The sequence below is a fragment of the Thalassophryne amazonica genome, chromosome 11 (assembly GCF_902500255.1).
Source record: "Thalassophryne amazonica chromosome 11, fThaAma1.1, whole genome shotgun sequence".
NCBI classification, from domain to species: domain Eukaryota; kingdom Metazoa; phylum Chordata; class Actinopteri; order Batrachoidiformes; family Batrachoididae; genus Thalassophryne; species Thalassophryne amazonica.
The window spans coordinates 50,774,614-50,794,993 of record NC_047113.1 but is presented as its reverse complement, the minus strand read 5'-3'; the positions used below and the strand labels follow the sequence as shown (position 1 = coordinate 50,794,993).

The window sequence follows — 20,380 nt, the reverse complement described above, 5'->3', positions numbered from 1 at the left end:
AAAATAAACATTTATTTGCCAGATTTACAGAGGTAATAAGAGAGGGAGGTTGGTTTCTGCAGGCATAATGATAATACATCTTGGCACCAGGAACTGCTTCCCAGAAATTTTTTCATCAACTAATTAGACAGAGAATCGACTATAACCTGGTGGGAGGCTAATTGTGCAAAATGTTTGTTTTGTACAGTTCTGGACCTGTAAAGCACCTGTCACTGCAAATCCTGCCTGTAACCCTTCAAAATCATATCTAATCTAAATCTTTGCAAGTTTGAAGAGGAGGGGGCCACTGGTGGTCTGCAGCGGGCTCAGAGGTGAAGGAAGCGCCACCACAGTGAATGTAGGCAGAAACACGGGTTGTCTTTATCGCCAGGCTGAGAAGTTATCAGCCGTCCCTTGTTTGCGGCCAAGGTTTAAGGATCAGCCTTATCTTCTCAGACCAGAACATGGGGGTGTTTCCTGATCTCAGCCCTTCCTGTCGCATTGCCGCTTCCTCAGCTGCCTCTCCCCTTTTCAGGCTGATTGTTCCCTGCCACAGGCAGCGAAGAGCTCAAGGGTGAGGGTCAGAAGACCACCTGGCCTAAACCTGGATCCAACCCAGAGCTGTTACCGCTGGCTTTACAACACTCCCTAACGCTTATGATTAGAGCTGTTAAATAAATGGAATGTGTCGTGATGAAGATGGTTTATTGCTGTGGTTCATTGCACAGAATGCAACAAAACTGGTTAGTGGTCCAAATGGTGTTCAGACAGCAATGTATATATATGTAAAAGAATTTTAGCTATATAAATGCAATATCTATCTATCTATCTACGAGGTCTGTCAATAAAGTATAGGTCCTTTTTATTTTTTTTTTATTTTTTGTCCTTTGAAGTTGCTGAGAGACTGGCACTTTGTTTGATCAAAATTTTTTCTAAACCTGTGAGACACATCGAAGTGGACATGGTTCAAAAAATTAAGCTGGTTTTTGGTGAAAATTTTAACGGCTGATGAGAGATTTTGAGGTGATACTGTCGCTTTAAGGACTTCCCACGGTGCGAGACGTCGCGCAGCGCTCCCAGGTGCCATCGTCAGCCTGTTTCAAGCTGAAAACCTCCACATTTCAGGCTCTATTGATCCAGGACATCGTGAGAGAACAGAGAAGTTTCAGAAGAAGTCGGTTTCAGCATTTTATCTGGATATTCCACTGTTAAAGGAGATTTTTTTAATGAACGACGTGCGGACGGATTGCAGTGTCAGCTCGCAGCCGCCGCGATGCTCCACCACAGGAAAAACACCTCTGTTGGAAGCCTTAAGGACAAGTTGGAACATGTCCAGCTGTTAAACAATTTCTCAGATACTCACTCCACTGAAAGCCATCAAAAGCCGCCTGGATTTTACAAATGGTTATCAACACGGAGGTGTTTTTCCTGTGGCGCCGCACTGCGCCGGCTGCGTCCCGACGCGCGGACCCGTCCGCACAGACCCGTCCGCACGTCTTTCATTAAAAAAATCTCCTTTAACAGTGGAATATCCGGATAAAATGCTGAAACCGACTTCTTCTGAAACTTCTCTGTTCTCTCACGACGTCCTGGATCAATAGAGCCTGAAATGTGGAGGTTTTCAGCTTGAAACAGGCTGACGACGGCGCCTGGGAGCGCTGCACGACGTCCCACTGCGTGGGAAGTCCTTAAAGCGACAGTATCACCTAAAAATCTCTCCTCAGCCGTTAAAATTTTCACCGAAAACCAGCTTAATTTTTCGAACCGTGTCCACTTCGATGTGCCTCACAGGTTTAGAAAAAATTTTGATCAAACAAAGTGCCAGTGTCTCAGCAACTTCTCAGACAAAGGAATTCCGACGAGGGGCTGGACGACTCCTCCCACAAGGAGTGCTCACAGGCGGATGACGTCACTGACAGGCGTGGAAAAACTCACGCATGCGCACAAGGGTTCAAGCATGTCTGACGTAAAAACATATGAATGAAATCCATATAGTTTTTGAAAAAAATAAAAAGGACCTATACTTTGACAGCCCTCGTATCTATCTATCTATCTATCTATATGTGTGTGTGTGTGTATATATATATATATATATATATATATATATATATATATATATATATATATATAGTACGTTTTATAGAGTAAAACCGTGCAAAAGTTTCATGAACATGCTTATTTTGTTTTTCCATGTGCTGATTGTATGAGCAGATTGACAATTTTGTTACATTTTCTCCATCCTGTAGTTGCACTGTTTACACAGAGCCCATCTTGGTTCAGACTGGTAACTGGAGAAGTGACACCCACAACAGCATTAACAGCATGAGCAGCAAGACTGAACTGGTCAAAGGAAAGAATAAGGTATATGTGTTGTCTCTTTTTTTTCTTTAACCTCTTAAATCCTAGAGTCCCCAAATTTGGGGACTTGCCCTGTTTTGGAACATTTGAACACTCATAACTAACCAATGCTGACACCAACATACACTTATTATACACGAAAATGTCAAGCGAAGTCTCCTCTATAAAAGTATCCACTTCAATCACATATCAGCTAACCACAGCTGAAATGCCAAGCAAATAAAGACATAAATCGAAATTCATTTTTTGGGGAACAAAAAAAACCTCATTTACTCCTACCAAGTATTATTTACTTTCATTGTTTTTGCATCCACAACATCCCCTAGGACCTGTCTTTTCCAAACGTCCAAACATTTCCAAACATTTGCATTTTTGACCTTGTACAAGCTCAGAAATAAATCATAATGTATGGGTATGTGATTTTGACTGATAAGGATCAAAACTGGATTTAAAAAACTCTGTCAAGATCAATAGAACAGAATGTAAATCTCCTCTGACCAGGAATTCAAAGTGCGCTTCAACATCTGAAGTCCATAAATGCCGTTTTCCCATCATTGTCACTGATGTGGTGTTATTTTTCTCTGCAGATGATTCAGTTTGTCTACAACAGTTCTGATTTACATAACTGTGACCAAAACCCTGAAGGTGTTCAGCATTCTTTTGTGTTACATATGTTTTGTCTTTCATTGTTGTACTGAAAAAGGTCTGTTCTTGGTAGTAGTAAATATAAATAATATGAGGGAAACTTAGTCTGTGTCAGGTGAGCAATGCACTTGTTAAATCAATAATAATGTTAAAATTTTGCATAATAAAGTAATAAACAAACATACTTTAGGAACTGCAGAGTGATCTTTTCCTGCAGCTTGCTATAAAGAGCAACATTGTTTTTCTGCTCTATGCAAACTAGTGTGCCTTAATAGAGACAGTGGCGTCAACTCAGAACATGGCATCATTTTGGTTCCAACTGCGCTGAACTACTGAATAGACCTTTTATGTTTTCAACATTTTTTAAAATCATTTAAGCACATACAGCAACACATTCAGGTACAGGTGCTATCAAAATAAATATAAACATAGTTAAGCTATCAAATTGACATAAATTTACAATTTATGATAATTTATTTAATTAATTTACAGCCTGATTTATGCATTTGCAGCTCTGTAACTCTGTGTCATATCAATGACGTGCGTGACAGTTTAAAAGTTCTCCGTCTCTGGATTATGCTTTATTCTGGACTAATTTGACCCTCAACAAGCTTTTCTTTCTACAATTATCACCTCCAGTTCAAAGGTAAACTGTACATTTTCCTCTTTTACCGACTTCCTGCTGTAAATGTGCGGACTTTTCTGATCCATTTTTAATCAGCGTGCACACTGCAAACATTATTATTTATATGATAGCAGATAAAGTAGTGAAAGCAGAAAAATGTCAAATCACAGCCTTTTGTGTCTGATTTAACAGGTGCACGTCAGGCTGCGGGTCCGAGTCTGAGCACGGTATGAAAAAATAAACGGTCTGGATTTTAATCACATAAATGACTCCAGCTCCACGTGCGAGGGGTTTAATGGAAATATATTGTGATCAGACGGAACATTTTATCCGATATGAGCTAAAAATCCGTTATATAAAATCTGTTATATATGGTGTTCATTACATGGAAAACAATACAAAAACTTTAGGACTTTTTTTGCCTGGTGACTGCGAATACCTGGTTTATACGATGACGGTTTAGGTGAGTTTTACTGTATATTACTGTACACGGGCCTGAACAATAAATTTACCTAGCTTGCAAAGCTTTGATGATGAAGTCGCTTCCATCCCACATGGCTGACTTTATTTGCCCAAATTTTTCTTCTGTTCAGATCTGAAGGGAATCTGTTCATCTTGAAGTCCTTGTTGTGTCTATTTGTGCATCCAAATGCACAACACGCCATTTTCAGCAAATAAATAAATAAAATAGTTGGATTTCCATGCAGACAGATTAACAGCGAATGCTATTTTGAACCCAAGATGGCACCAGGAGACATGTGACCATTTTTTTTGTTTGTTTGTTTTTTGTTTTTGACTCGTCATGGCGCCACTCTCTCAATTAAGGCACTCTAATGCAAACCATCGTAGCTAAAATTGAGGACCAAAAACAAAAGAGTTATTTTCTGTTATAGAAAGAAAGCAAAATTTTTGTTTCATGTTTTATTAAATTCATTTCTAAAAATTACTGCAGATGTATAAATGCAGCAGTGACTGCTTCATCTTAGAGAATCCTAATTTATTGAGACATCTATTAAATTTTGACTGGTAGAACTCTTTGTAAATATTACAAAAACTATATGTGTGAGGACATGTGAGCTAAAACCAGAAAAAGTAAATCAAATGAAATTAAAAAAATAGTAATTTTTTTGTGAGAAATGAGAGATTTGGTCTTGCATCAGTAACCTGGAAACATGATTCTCCCTAAAAACAAGTGGATTTACGGTCTTCTTTTCTTTCTGTAATTTTGCATATGACAATATTTAAAAAAGAATTACAGTACAATAAAGCATTATTTGATTAATTTAATAGTTGATTAACAAAAAATTATCATCAGCTATTTTAAAAATTGATTAGTCATTCCAGGCATTTAGGATTTGCTGGTTTGTCTGCAGCAAATCAGCAGAAAACTATCACCCTGGATTGGTAATTTGAAGTCAACATGATAAAAGAATTATTTAAAAAATATTAATCACACATAAAAACAAGAGCAATCAGAGAATTCTGATCCTCGCCAATCTGGATCCAGATCACCTCTAAAATTTAATGGAGTCTTCCATGGCCTAGTATCTATCGGTCGTGCAAATATTGTCAAAATCTGTGACGTAGTGTTGACACAATCCTTAAAAACCTACAAAGTGAAACTTGATCCAGAATCCGGATCTGGATCACCTCCACAATTTAATGGCATCTTTCATGGCCTAATATCTATCGGTGGTGCAAATTTTGTAAAAATCTGTGAAGTAGTTTTGCCATAATCCTGCTAACAATAATTCTTCAAAGTCTATATAAAGTGAAACTTGATCCAGAATCTGGATCTGGATCACCTCCAGAATTTAATGGAGTCTTCCTTCACCTAATATCTATCTGTGGCGACAATTTTGTCAAAATCCATGAAGAGGTTTTGATATAATCCTGCTGACAGACAGACAGACAGACCAATAATTAAATAAATAAATGAATAAATAAATAAATGCCTATGATTTAATTGCATCCTTTGCGGACATAATAAATGTGTGTATTTTGGTTCAGTCAGCCTCAAAATGTGTCTTCTACCAATTAGTACTCAGGCAGATGGTTTCATCATTTAAATAAGGTGCATCCGTGGTGGGAACTGCAGCAACTGGAAAAGGCCAATGAAACAATCACGTTTAAAAAGCATCACATACAGTAGATGTCTGAGTTCAAGAAGTGGGGATCACCTCGTTGTCTGCCTGGTTGTGGTAGTTCCATGGTGTGGTGGGTGTGGTGGATGCTAAGGTGCACAAACCACTGGTGCATGATCCTAAACCTGACCAGAGCATTACAACACCAGTGAGCATTTCATAGTCTATCACATTGGTTTTTTGTTTGTTTGTTTTTTTTAAAGACAGACAATATGCAAACTGTAAAAGTTGCATTCATTAAATAAAGTAAAACATTGTCTTGTGTTTTCTTAGATGTCTGTTGTTGTAAGTTTACTATCAGATGTAATATATGCCTGACACTACTTATTTACAAGTTCTTCTCACCGAACGCTGTCGCTTTATGAGGGTTAGGACTAAGGGTCAATGATTACAAGCAGCCGTTGAAAAGACGAGGAATTTGTTAGAAGTGAATTCCTCTCTGTCACCTCGCATAAATTGTGCTGGCCCATGAATAAGAACATAGTCAGGGCCGGGCCTTTGAGTGGCTCCCCAGAAGGCCTGACAGGGAGTGAGACTGACCCGGGTCGTAATATAAGGAAAACACAGTGGGAAGACAAGACCACAGAGGTCACACCAAGTCTAGTCAGGTCACCACTTAGGGACTGAGTGGAATCATTGAAAATGGTTGTTTTCTAGCTCAGGTTTCATCATCATGAGTAATGGGCGAAACATAACACCATGTGATCAACGGTGTTTTACTAAATGTCATAATAGAACGAACCGGACTGCAACGACATAACATCAGTGTGTTTTCACAATGTGAAACATGTTTGCAGGATGCACAATGAAAGTGTGAAGACAACAAAAATGTGACCGTTGTCACCATAAAAGCCCCTAAAAGGCCAGGAAGCTTTGCACAAGCACATATCCAGACAAAACGCCCACATTGTTCACTTCCTTTGATGTAGCTGACTGCTGCAAATAACAGATGTCACAACCAACACTAAACAGAACCCCACGCGGCCTGGCGCTCACCCAGCTCTCATTTATTATGTTGTCTATTTAAGCCATTCAAATGTTCAACATGTGCAATGAAAAAAATTGAGTGTGGCATTAGAAGTGTTCCCCAGGAAACAACATGGAACCCTGGTGGTGCAGGTTCACAGAAGACAAAGTGAGCCTTAAAACTACAGATGTATCCTTTCATTACAGTAGCGAGCATCAAACGGGCGGTCTCAGTCCAGACCGCTCACCTGCCTGTCAAAATCAGCTCGCTTCTCTGATGTTAACTGAAAGAATGAATTGGAAAAATAAAATCTCAATGGTACTTGAAAGCTTGTGTGCCTTACAGAGCAAAGTCCCAAGTGCCAGTACAAATCACAGTTTAATTCTTTTTATTAACTCTGTCAACTCATAGTTGTTGTTAATGTGGGTTATTCTACGGTAATGGAATTATATTTAAAGCAACTTTGTAATGATAAGCAAAAATATAGTTAGATTTGCTGTCATGGTCATTCCTTTACCGTGGATTTGCCCATGCATATCCCGGCGTACAGACAGTATGTGTGTTGTGAGTCCACGTATCTGAATATGGCACCTGTTAAATAGCAGAAAAACTCTACAATCAACTTTAGTCCAGGATTTATTTATTGGTCTGTGGTGTGTCCACTGTCTGGTGCCTCGTGATATTCATCCACTGACCACACCTCATTTTGAAACAAACACACTTGTGGATGCACAGATGAGTGCCGCATTATGCACTGTTTTGCACCTGATACAAGATCAGTCCCAAGCTTTGTTCAGATCACTTTAAGAGTTACAATTTCTAAACTGTTTGACTCTGAGATGTCAACATGGCAGTTTTTGCTGTACATTGCGACACGCTTTCTTGTATATTGCATACTGATTAATAATGTCCATATTGATCTCTGTCTATAGACTGTGAGCAGCCTGGTGGTGGGAGTGGCCAATGTGTCAGGAGTCTATTCCTGTGTAGCTCAAAACAGACTTGGTGACAGCGTATTGAGAATGCCTTTCTACATAAATGGTAAGTGGAATCCGATGTGGAAAAGCAGGTGAAATCTCAATAATTAATGCCTTAGCAGTGACGCCAAAAGGTGCATGGAGAAATACTGTGCTGTACTGCATTGTGATTGGCAGGCTTGCTGCAGTATACTGTGTACTGGAATCTTTAAAATAATGTATGCAGTACTGACTGTAATGAATTGCAAGTGCAGGGTTGGAATGTGCAGAATGTATTGTACAATAAAGAGACTAGAGGGGGCATTAATTGAAACCATCTTCCACTGTAGCAGTGGCGCTTCAGGGCAGAAGTGAGGCAAACATGCCCTGAACCATATGGAGTGCTATAACGGCACACATTTAAAAATGGCTCAGACTCACTGCATTCCAGCTCCAGTGCCAGCAAATCAATCTTCTTTCTCCGTGAGCTATGTCTTCTGAGAATTTACTCTTTATGAGCATCTGAGCATTTTTAAGTGTTCCCAAAATGAATATCCACTGAGACAGTTACGTAACGACAGCAGGAATGAGGCATCATCGCACAAGAGCAAAGGTCAACCACATTTAACAAAAGGTCAAGTGAAACGTCAAAGGGTAAAAGATTGAAATAGGTCACCCCATGACTGAGGGAATGTGAGGCACTAAAACACTGTCTGGCAGAGTGGGAGATTTCCCAAGAGAAATCCTGCTGTATTCCAGAGGTGCATCAGACAGGGAATGATGAAATACTGCTCTAAAAAAAGAAAGGGGGGGGGGGGAGAATTTTGATCACAGCTGTCTTCTCTTACGGAACACAGAATGCTTTCCAGCAATCTGAATAAACAAGCACAATGTGGTTCCCCTGGGGAGCAGCCTGTGCTGTGCTCCGATTGGATAACTGTAAGAGCGCCATCAGCAATGCAGTCTACCGGCAAAGTGCTTCTAATTAATAGTGGTGAAACAGGAAATAACTGCAAATTTAACATGGTTGCATTTGTAACAAGCAACCTTGTGTCCAAAATATGATCCCAACCCAGCAAGATAAACATCTCTGATGAAAGGTCAAAATCTGACATGAACTGTGAGCCTGCTGTTTAGTTTGCAGATTTATTCATTTGTTAATTTTATGTTTTTATTTATTTTAGTTATTTTACGTGTATCATTTGTGTTGCTGTTTTAAAACTATTGTTAAAAACCCCACAAACAAAAACACTGTGAGGTATATAGGAATCAGACTCTGTCTTACGAGTCTTGTAAGGTCAACTCCTCCTAAACCATTTGATCACTTTCAATCAATCTTCACACAGTGGCAGCACACCACATGTAGATGTGCATGAAAAAAATGATACTTGTCCAATGTCTTCAAGGGGAGATAAGTACAATTTTGTGTTCAATTAATTCAATTGTACTGTATTATATTGACCTCTCAAGTGCATCTCTTGCTAAAATGCTTTATAGAATTCAACAATAATTCAGATTTTGTGTTTAATGAACAGTGTTGGGGAAAGTAACTTTGGAAAGTTACTTCATTAGTTAGTCTATACAGTTATATTTTACAGTTACTTCTTACATTTACTTCATTAGCAGCTGCGGACACCTTGTCGGCAGCTGCTGAATGTAATTAATAAAGTTACTCATAATCTAATTTGGTTATTTTTAAGATTTAGTACTCAGAAAAGTAACTATTAGTTACTTTGCTGATTAGTTACTTTTCTGATTGCTCAATTTTACGAGTAACCAAGTTAGATTACTCATTACCTTATTAGTTACATTACTTATTAGTTGCACGTTTTCTGCAGATTCTAATAAAGTAATTGCATAAAGCTGCTAATGAAGTAACTGCATAAAGCACCTGTATAAAGCAACTAAAAAAGTAACTAAAAAAGTAACTTGTCAAAGTTACTTTCCACAACACTGTTAATGAATGCATCCTACTGTATGATATTGACCTCCTAAGCTGCTTTATGGATTTCAGCGACACGTCACACAGTAGTAGCACACACATGAAGATGTACAACAAAGAAAATAACTCTGGTCTTGAAGGGGAGATCATTGCAATTTTGTGTGTAATTGGTATATCACAAAAATGACCTTGTAATAATAATAATAACAATAAGTATTTTATTTATAGTTGCCTTTCTCAGCATTCAAGAACACAAATAAAACAACATCAACAACAACAAGAACAACAACAAATTAAAATACATAAGAAATAAAAAAGAGATGACAAAAAAGAGTGCAATTTGTCAGATAGAAAAAAACTGTCTTAAACACATGGGATTTGAGTTTGGATTTGAAAAGTGGGAGAGAGTTTATATTTCTGAGGACAGGTGGTAATGAGTTCCAGAACTCTGAATGCTCAAGTGAATGGACGAGCAAGATCTGAGGGTGTGAGAGGGAGTGTCCACATGGATCAGGTCAGATAGATATGAAGGTGCAATGTTGTGGATGGTCTTGAATGTTAACGAGAGAATTTTGAATTTATTGCGGAATCTACCAAGGACCTAGTGGCATTGTTGCAGGACCGGGATTATGTGGGGCAGTATATGAACTCCACCTAAACCGTAAAGCGGATTTCAATTAAACTTGACATAATGGTAGCACATTATATCAAGACGTGCATCAAAGAAAATAATTCTGGTCTGTCTTCAATGAAAGATAACTGGAATTTTGTGTTTAATTAATGCATTGTACTGTATGGTATTGACATCCTAAGTCCAACTCCTCTCAAACCACATTATTGATTTCAACAAAACTTCAAACAGTGTCTGTACACCGTGTGAAGACGTGCACACACAAAAAACAATAATTGTGGTCTGGCATCTTCAGTGGGAAATAATTGAAGGTTTGTTGCTTTTTAAAGATATATTTGCTTTTAAAACATATAAAGGTTGACCCATTTGTTTATGAGTATTTCATTACAAAAGGTTTACCATCGAGATATCATCGATTTCATGTGTGTGCAGAGCAAGGGTTAATCATTTTATGAGCTTGATTACAGATCTCTCGTTGACTATTATATTGTAAAGAACTTTAATTTCTTCTGGAAAATTGGTTTACAAATACTATTATTTATTCTTTTATTTATCTATCTATTTATCCATACTATTTGCATAGTAACTATAGTTTGCTCCAAGTGGTCATGTAAAATATGGGGTGCTAAAGATATTTCATCTTCACTGTCCTTGTTTGACCACCTTCCTCTTCTGTCGCATCGCTCCAGATCACTCGGACAAAATTACCATCGAGCCTCAGACGGCCATTGAGGGGGAGGATGTAACTCTGACCTGCCGAGCGACTCGCTACCTCTACACAGATTTACAGTGGCTGGATTCCAAGAATGAAACAATCACTTCCAACGTGTCCAGTCTCCAACTGAGCCTCTACTCCATTTTCCGTTCTCTACACCTGGGAAATGTGTCACATAGTCATGCTGCTCGGTATAATTGCCATGCGTGGAATCACCAAAACAAGATTGTACTGGAGACCTCTGAGCTTAAAGTGGAATGTAAGAGGACATTATGAGAGCCTAATGGCATTCCTGCTGATTGCAACACAATTTCACAGCTGCACAGAAAAGTTATCCACTGCTATGACATGACCCCCCCCCCCCCCCACACACACACTTTTCTTTCAGCACGAAAACACCCCTGGTTGAGACAAAATCTGACAAGTCAGGATGTCAACAGCAGCAGCACCTTAAAGCTGGAGTGCATCGCTTTGGGAGTTCCCCATCCCTCTGTCAAGTGGCTCAGAAATGATCTTCCAGTGCAAGAAGGCCCAGGTATATAAAACATATTCAGAGATCATACTACGAGGTCTGTCAATAAAGTAACGTACCTTTTTATTTTTTTCAAAAACTATATGGATTTGAATCACGTGCGATTACATCAGACAAGCTTGAACCCTCGTGTGCATGCGAGAGTTTTTTCACGCCTGTCGGTTACGTCATTCGACTATGGGCTGGTTTTGAGTGAGGAGTGGTCCACCCCTCCCGCCGCAATCTCTTTGTCTGAGAACTTCCTGAAAGACTGGCGCTTTGCTTGATCAAAATTTTTTCAAAAACTGAGAGGCACGTCGAAGTGGACACCATTCGAGAAATTCAACTCGTTTTTGGTAAAAAAAATTTTAATGGCTGATGAGAGATTATGGCGTGATGCTGTCGCTTTAAGGACTGCCCACGGAGCGGGATGTTGCGACGCGCTCTGAGCCGCCGCTGTCTGCCTGTTTCGAGCTGAAAACTTCCAAATTTAAGCCTCTGTTGACCCAGGACGTTGTGAGAGAACAGAGAACTTTCAGGAGAGGTCGGGATCAGCAGTTTATCCGGACATTCCACAGCCAGGCGTTCAATCATGTGGATGAAGTTCAAAGTCATTGAGGTCAATTATCAGATTGGAGCATGCCCACAGTTATTATTGCCTAGTTGCTGTAAATGACAAAAAAAAAAAAAAAAAAAAAAAATTGCTTGTAGCCAGCAACAGAACCTAGGTCATATTCCTCTCACAAGAAACTGCATTATTCTGTCAGATTTTTTGCGCTGATAATAAACCTGTTTACTATGAGTGTCCAATTCCAAGGCAATAAAATTCCAGTCCAGAATGTACTCACAGCACTTCTTTCACATTTTTTTGTTACAGCATTATTCCAAAATGACAATGTGAGAAATGTTTTTCTGAGATTATTGTAAATTTATATAAAAAAACAACAACAAAAAAAAAACAAAGAAATCACATAGCATAAGTATTCCCAGCCTTTGTCATGCAGTGCAAAATTGAGCTCAGGTGCATCCTGTTTCCACTGATGATCCTTGAGATGTTTCTACAGCTTAATTGGAGTCCACCTGGGGTAAATTCAGTTGACTGGACATGATTTGGAAACGTACACACCTGTCTACATATAAGGTCCCACAGTTGACAGTGCAAGTCAGAACACAAACCAAACATGAAGCCAAAGGAATTGTCTGTAGACCTCTGAGACAGGATTGTCTCGAGGCACAAATCTGGGGAAGGGTACAGAAACATTTCTGCTGCTTTGAAGGTGCCCATGAGCACAGTGGCCTCCATCATCTGTAAATGGAAGACGTTCAGATTCATCAGGACTCCACCTAGAGCTGCCCCTCCATCTGAGCTGATATTCAGGGAGTCAGGGAGGTGACCAAGTAACTGATGCTCACTCTGTCAGACCTCCAGCATTCCTCTATGGAGAGAGGAGAATCATCCAGAAGGACAACCATCTCCACAGCAATCCACCAATCAGGTCTGAATGGTAGAGTGGCCAGACAGAAGGCACTCCTTAGTAAAAGGCACATGGCAGCCTACCTGGATTTTGCCAAAACGCATCTGAAGGACTCTCAGACCATGAGAAACAAAATTCTCTAGTCTGATGAGACAAAGATTGAAGTCTTTGGTGTGAATGCCAGGCATCATATTTGGATGAAAACAGGCGCCATCCCTACAGTGAAGCATGGTGGTGGCAGCATCATGTTTTTCAGTGGCAGGAACTGGGAGACTAGTCAGGATTGAGGGAAAGATGAATGCAGCAATGTAGAGAGACATCCTGGATGAAAACCTGCTTCAGAGTATTCTTGACCTCAGACTTGGACAATGGTTCATCTTTCGGGCACACAGTGACCCTAAGTACACAGTCAAGATATCAAAGGAGTGACATCTGGACAACTCTGTGAATGTCGTGATGCAGCAAGAGCCCAGACCTGAATTTGATTGAACATCTCTGGAGAGATCTGAAAATGGTTGTGCTCTGATGCTCCCCATCAGCTTGAGAGGTGCTGCAAAGAGTAAATGGCAAAACTGCCCAGTGATAGGTGCACCAAGCTTGTGGCATCATATTCAGGAAGACTTGAGGCTGTAATTGCTGCCAAAGGTGCATCAACAAAGTACTGAGCAAAGGATGTGAATACTTATGTACAAGTGATTTCTTAGTTTTTTAATAAATTTGCTCCCCCCAAAAAAACTTTTTCATGTTGTCATTATGGGGTGTTGTGAGTAGAAGTTTGAGGGGGGGAAAATGAATTTACGCCCTTTTGGCATAAGGCTGTAACATAACAAAATGTGGATAAAGTACAGCGCTGTTATTACTTTCCGGATGCATTTGTAGATCAGAAGCATTTTAATGTTGCTCTAAAGGGGAAAAAAGCACATCTGTAGCAGCTATCTCATAGTTTTACTTGACATAACTGAGTGAAATACTTTATGTAAAATGCAAGTGTTCAGCATCTCTCTGTTTTACATGTATGGCATCAGTTAGATGGAGTTCTTGTTTTGCAGGTATCACACTTGGACAGGATGGGGTTCTAATTATTGAGAGGGTGAAGAAAGAAGATGAGGGTTTGTACGAGTGTATTGCCAGTAATGTTGAGGGAACAGTTAAATCCAGTGCTGTCATCACTGTACTCGGTAAGTCACTCACTACAAGGAGAAGAAGTTTTATTTACATTGTATGTAAATAAAGTCTCAGTGCACTTACATTAAAGTTCTGGACACTGAAACACAATCTTTAATTCAAACACAGACAGACAGCCATGAATTAGACATACACACAGCACATAGAAATAGCAGCTAATCACAAGTCTGACAGAAGCCTTATTATCACTAATTATCAGCAATGCAGCAACATTTGGGATACAGTTCACATGTAATGCTCCAAAAACTTCCAAAATGTTCCCAACTTTTGTTATTAATGTGGTTAAATCTGATTAATCTATACCATAATTCCCTAACGCTCAATCTGTGTGTCTATGTGAATTAAACTGTCCGGCAAAAAAATTCTCAAAAATCGCACATCATCATTTTATTTTTAAGGCAACATGTAACATTACCTGAACATATCAATAAGATTTTTCTCAACAAAGTTTGTAATTCTCAGTATGTTTTTTAAGCACATTATGAATCCCATTGTTTACAATAGAGACACTCAACGCATGCTAACATTAGCCCATTAGCATGGCATTATGTAACACTGGTGAGTTCACAATCACGATATACTTTATTTTTATGAGTTTATGTGATACCGTTAGCCCATTAGCATCACATAATGTGATGCCAGTGTGTTTTCAAAACACGTGAATGAATTCAATGAATTAAATCTATCGTGAATCACTGCTTTTGGATGTGATGTCAGTGCCTTGACATCGCACCTAACGCCAAGCTAACGCCAAGCCATTTATAAAATATATTATACTAATATGAGGAAACAGTGCTGCAACACAACAGCATTTATCAGTTATGAACTGTAACTGCATCAAATATAATTTAGAGGGATCTTGGTGTATTTTCCCAATAACTGGTTTTAGGAAAGCCTAATGGTTCAACATAATAAAGTATATTTTATTTATTAGCTCATATTTTATGAATGCTCTGACTAATGAAGTTTAGCTATTGTAATTTGTGAGATTTTATATACAATACTTCATTAAGTAAGTCCCTTTGGCTGCTCACTTGTTTCGGAGTCTCCACAGCAGATCCAAGGTGGATCTGCATTTTTATTTGGCACTAGTTTTACGCCAGATGCCCTTCCTGACGCAACTCCATATTACACGGAGAATAGGCAAGTGTGGGCTTTGAACCTGGAACTTTCTACACTGGACACAAGCGCACTTAACCGCTTCATTAATTCAATAAATTCACTACATTTGCTTACTAAATTTAAATATTTTAATTTAGGGGAAGTTAGGCTAGATTAGAGTGGATTGGGGGAGTTTATGGTCTAGTGGTTAAGGTGTTGGGCTTGAGACCAGAAGATCCCCTGTTCAAATCCCTGCCTGACTGGAAAATCACTAAGGGCTCTTCTGCAAGGTCTTTAATCCCCTATTGCTCCCAGTTTTGTGAACCCTAGGAGTGCCCACATGTAAGTTTGGGAACCACTGAAGTGCACTCAGCTTTAATGGAAGCAAGAAAAGCAGCACACTCTTTCGTGCATGTCCAATCAAAGGCTCTCAGCAGCCCTCTTTCACTACATACAGCTTTTATCCTGACAGAAAAATCTGTGGCAGCCTGGAATGTAAAGTGAATTCTTTGTCGGGTTTTGTGATCACAAATCTGGCTGAGGGATTTTATATCGAGGAAATGGCCATAATGAAGTGGTGAGGTCCACAAATTAGCACAAAGAAATTCACTGCTTTGACAGTTTGACTTTTTTTTCTCCCTTTATGGTTGCTAATCACTTTTGTTCTTGCAGCACCCACATGGCTTATGTTCTATAACTCCTTTGATCATTGCTATCATTCTATTCTCACAAAATGTTCAGCCTGTGTGTAGATGTTTAGTCAAGATCTCCACAAAATCAAAGGCATAGAAAACTTCAAAATTCAAGGGATGTGAGATCACACTGACGGCTCTTTTCTTAATAGTCAGTGATGCACTGTCTAAAGTTCATGGTGCATGTGCATTTGGGGCATGTACACGGCATGTAATGCTGCGTTTACACATAGGCAGGACGTGTTACAGTCACAAGGTCAACTGCTATTCTCTTTAACAGCCATGTGCAATTTAATCTAACCCATTGCCTTTCATATGGAGGACTCAGGTGACAGAAGTGACAGATCTGTGCACAGTGTCAAAATGTGCAAGTAGATCATTTATAGCGGCAGCATCACTGAAGTGGAGAAGTTGAGAGTCACCCCTGCTCCTCATAAACCTTCTGTCTTGTTGCCACCTACCATTGAATAAGAACAAGAATATTAGCAAAAAAAAGGGTACATACCAGAGTTATTAAAGTTTAGCATTTTTATACCACCCACAAAAAAATTTAGGCAGGATATAAAGGAATCATCCTGCCCAACTGTTTGCCCATTGTCCATATAAGTACAAGTCCTTATACACGGTTTTGTGTATTTCAAAGAAACTTCATACAATGGTCCCACACTATATGAAAATGTGCATTAAGGAAAAAAAAAATCATTTTGAGATTTTCAACAAGAGATAATTGGAATTTTGTGTTTAATTCATGCATTACATGGTATTGTCCTTATAAGTGCAACTCCTGTGTATTTCAATGAAGCTTTACACAGTGGTAATATACCATATGAAGGTGGGCATGAAAGAAAATAATTTCTGTTAGACATCTTCAGCGAGAGCTAATTGGACTTTTGAGTGTAATTGATGCATCATACTGTATGCTATTAACTTCATAACTCCTCCTAATATACTTTACATCTGACACTGATAATGGTCACACACCATGTGATGCTATGCATGAAGGCAAATAATTCCAACTCTACATCTTTAAACTGAGATAATTCTGGAGTTGCATCAGGAAGGGCATTCGGCGTAAAAATATGCCAAATCCCAAAGAGGATCTGCATCCTCTGTAGCGACCCTGAGAAACCAGGAGCAGCCGAAAGACAGACAACACAACAACACCATAAAGTTGAGAAAATAGGATTTTTGTTGGTTTATTAAATACATCATGTACAGATGTTGACCAGTTGTTCATGCAGGCATTTCATAACAAAAGATTCTATCAGGCTCGATAGGCAGGACAATGCTGGAACACAGCTCAGTGGAGACAAAACATTTACTGGGTGAACAGGCTGGGGTCAGTACACAGAAAAGCAATACAAACAGAGCAACAGGATCAAAAACATCAAGCGAAACAGCGTGGTCAGAGTACACAGGCAGGAAGTCAAAAAACCGATGAGGCAACAAAACAAGGCAAGAGAACAAGAACAGGGCTGGAAGCGAAGGCACAAGGCGCATTGATCTGACGAAGGACAGAGACAAACTGTGAGGCTTATAAAACACCCAGGTGATTAACATCAAACTCAGAACAGGTGTGTGGAGAAACTCCCAGAACCGGGGTGTGGCCAGACAGAGGGAGACACCCACCAAGAACCAGGAGAGAAAGGCAAAGACAACTGGACAGGGAAAACCCAAGCAGAAAGATAGAGCAGAGAGAGCAAGAGCCAGATGGAACACAACAACCCATAAAACCAGGAATCTGACAGATTTATTCCCACCGATACATAACATACACAAGTCACCAGTATGGTAGAGCAGGGGGTATTAATTTTTGTGCTTGCTCACAGATATCTAGTTAGCTTAGTTTATACTTTTATTTTATTTTTAATTTTAGTTTTCAGTTCAGATTAGTTTCAGTTTGAGGCGTGACGAGAAGGAATGTGAGCAATAATGTGCATTGCTTTGTGTGCAAACGAAGTGTATGCACTTTGTGAACCCACCTCTGTAAGGCACATCTGAGTATTACACCTCATTTTGAGACCGAAAGGGCACATATGTGTGCACAGATGAGCGAAAACACACTTGCTTTTCGAACAACGTGGATGCTGGGAGTGAAAGTGTAAATCGTATTGACACTTGCACTGTACTGTGTGCTGCTTTGTGGAATGCATGTCCCAAGCAATACGCTAAACACAAAATGAGGAAGTGAGGAATATATACACATATATAAATGACAGGGCTGTTTTAATAGCATATCTTGACATTCCTGTCGATTCAATAAAGTTTATTTCTGGAATCACAATACTGTAAATAAAAGAAAAACCCCAGGTTTCTTTTCAGCACTGTAGCCAGGCTGACAAAGAGTCAGAGCTCTATTGAGCTGAGTATTCCATTAACTTTAACTAGTAATGACTTCATGACTTTCTTTGCTAACAAAATTTTAACTATTAGAGAAAAAATTACTCATAACCATCCCAAAGACGTATCGTTATCTTTGGCTGCTTTCAGTGATGCCGGTATTTGGTTAGACTCTTTCTCTCCGATTGTTCTGTCTGAGTTATTTTCATTAGTTACTTCATCCAAACCATCAACATGTTTATTAGACCCCATTCCTACCAGGCTGCTCAAGGAAGCCCTACCATTATTTAATGCTTCGATCTTAAATATGATCAATCTATCTTTGTTAGTTGGCTATGTACCACAGGCTTTTAAGGTGGCAGTAATTAAACCATTACTTAAAAAGCCATCACTTGACCCAGCTATCTTAGCTAATTATAGGCCAATCTCCAACCTTCCTTTTCTCTCAAAAATTCTTGAAAGGGTAGTTGTAAAACAGCTAACTGATCATCTGCAGAGGAATGGTCTATTTGAAGAGTTTCAGTCAGGTTTTAGAATTCATCATAGTACAGAAACAGCATTAGTGAAGGTTACAAATGATCTTCTTATGGCCTCAGACAGTGGACTCATCTCTGTGCTTGTTCTGTTAGACCTCAGTGCTGCTTTTGATACTGTTGACCATAAAATTTTATTACAGAGATTAGAGCATGCCATAGGTATTAAAGGCACTGCGCTGCAGTAGTTTGAATCATATTTGTCTAATAGATTACAATTTGTTCATGTAAATCTTCTTCACAGACTAAAGTTAATTATGGAGTTCCACAAGGTTCTGTGCTAGGACCAATTTTATTCACTTTATACATGCTTCCCTTAGGCAGTATTATTAGACGGTATTGCTTAAATTTTCATTGTTACGCAGATGATACCCAGCTTTATCTATCCATGAAGCCAGAGGACACACACCAATTAGCTAAACTGCAGGATTGTCTTACAGACATAAAGACATGGATGACCTCTAATTTCCTGGTTTTAAACTCAGATAAAACTGAAGTTATTGTACTTGGCCCCACAAATCTTAGAAACATGGTGTCTAACCAGATCCTTACTCTGGATGGCATTACTCTGACCTCTAGTAATACTGTGAGAAATCTTGGAGTCATTTTTGATCAGGATATGTCATTCAAAGCGCATATTAAACAAATATGTAGGACTGCTTTTTTGCATTTACGCAATATCTCTAAAATCAGAAAGGTCTTGTCTCAGAGTGATGCTGAAAAACTAATTCATGCATTTATTTCCTCTAGGCTGGACTATTGTAATTCATTATTATCAGGTTGTCCTAAAAGTTCCCTAAAAAGCCTTCAGTTAATTCAAAATGCTGCAGCTAGAGTACTGACGGGGACTAGAAGGAGAGAGCATATCTCACCCATATTGGCCTCTCTTCATTGGCTTCCTGTTAATTCTAGAATAGAATTTAAAATTCTTCTTCTTACTTATAAGGTTTTGAATAATCAGGTCCCATCTTATCTTAGGGACCTCGTAGTACCATATCACCCCAATAGAGCGCTTCGCTCTCAGACTGCAGGCTTACTTGTAGTTCCTAGGGTTTGTAAGAGTAGAATGGGAGGCAGAGCCTTCAGCTTTCAGGCTCCTCTCCTGTGGAACCAGCTCCCAATTCAGATCAGGGAGACAGACACCCTCTCTACTTTTAAGATTAGGCTTAAAACTTTCCTTTTTGCTAAAGCTTATAGTTAGGGCTGGATCAGGTGACCCTGAACCATCCCTTAGTTATGCTGCTATAGACGTAGACTGCTGGGAGGTTCCCATGATGCACTGAGTGTTTCTTTCTCTTTTTGCTCTGTATGCACCACTCTGCATTTAATCATTAGTGATCGATCTCTGCTCCCCTCCACAGCATGTCTTTTTCCTGGTTCTCTCCCTCAGCCCCAACCAGTCCCAGCAGAAGACTGCCCCTCCCTGAGCCTGGTTCTGCTGGAGGTTTCTTCCTGTTAAAAGGGAGTTTTTCCTTCCCACTGTAGCCAAGTGCTTGCTCACAGGGGGTCGTTTTGACCGTTGGGGTTTTACATAATTATTGTATGGCCTTGCCTTACAATATAAAGCGCCTTGGGGCAACT

The 20,380-nt window shown here is 39.4% G+C and overlaps 1 protein-coding gene across 1 annotated transcript in view; it reads left to right on the top strand.

Annotated features, from left to right (window-relative positions):
- kdrl (kinase insert domain receptor like) overlaps positions 1–20,380 on the top strand; it is a 105,587-nt gene that overhangs the window by 38,329 nt on the left and 46,878 nt on the right. The window contains 5 exon segments of the mRNA XM_034181621.1: positions 2,226–2,340; positions 7,651–7,759; positions 10,937–11,221; positions 11,351–11,497; positions 13,998–14,126. Of these exon segments, the coding sequence (XP_034037512.1) occupies positions 2,226–2,340; positions 7,651–7,759; positions 10,937–11,221; positions 11,351–11,497; positions 13,998–14,126 (785 nt within the window).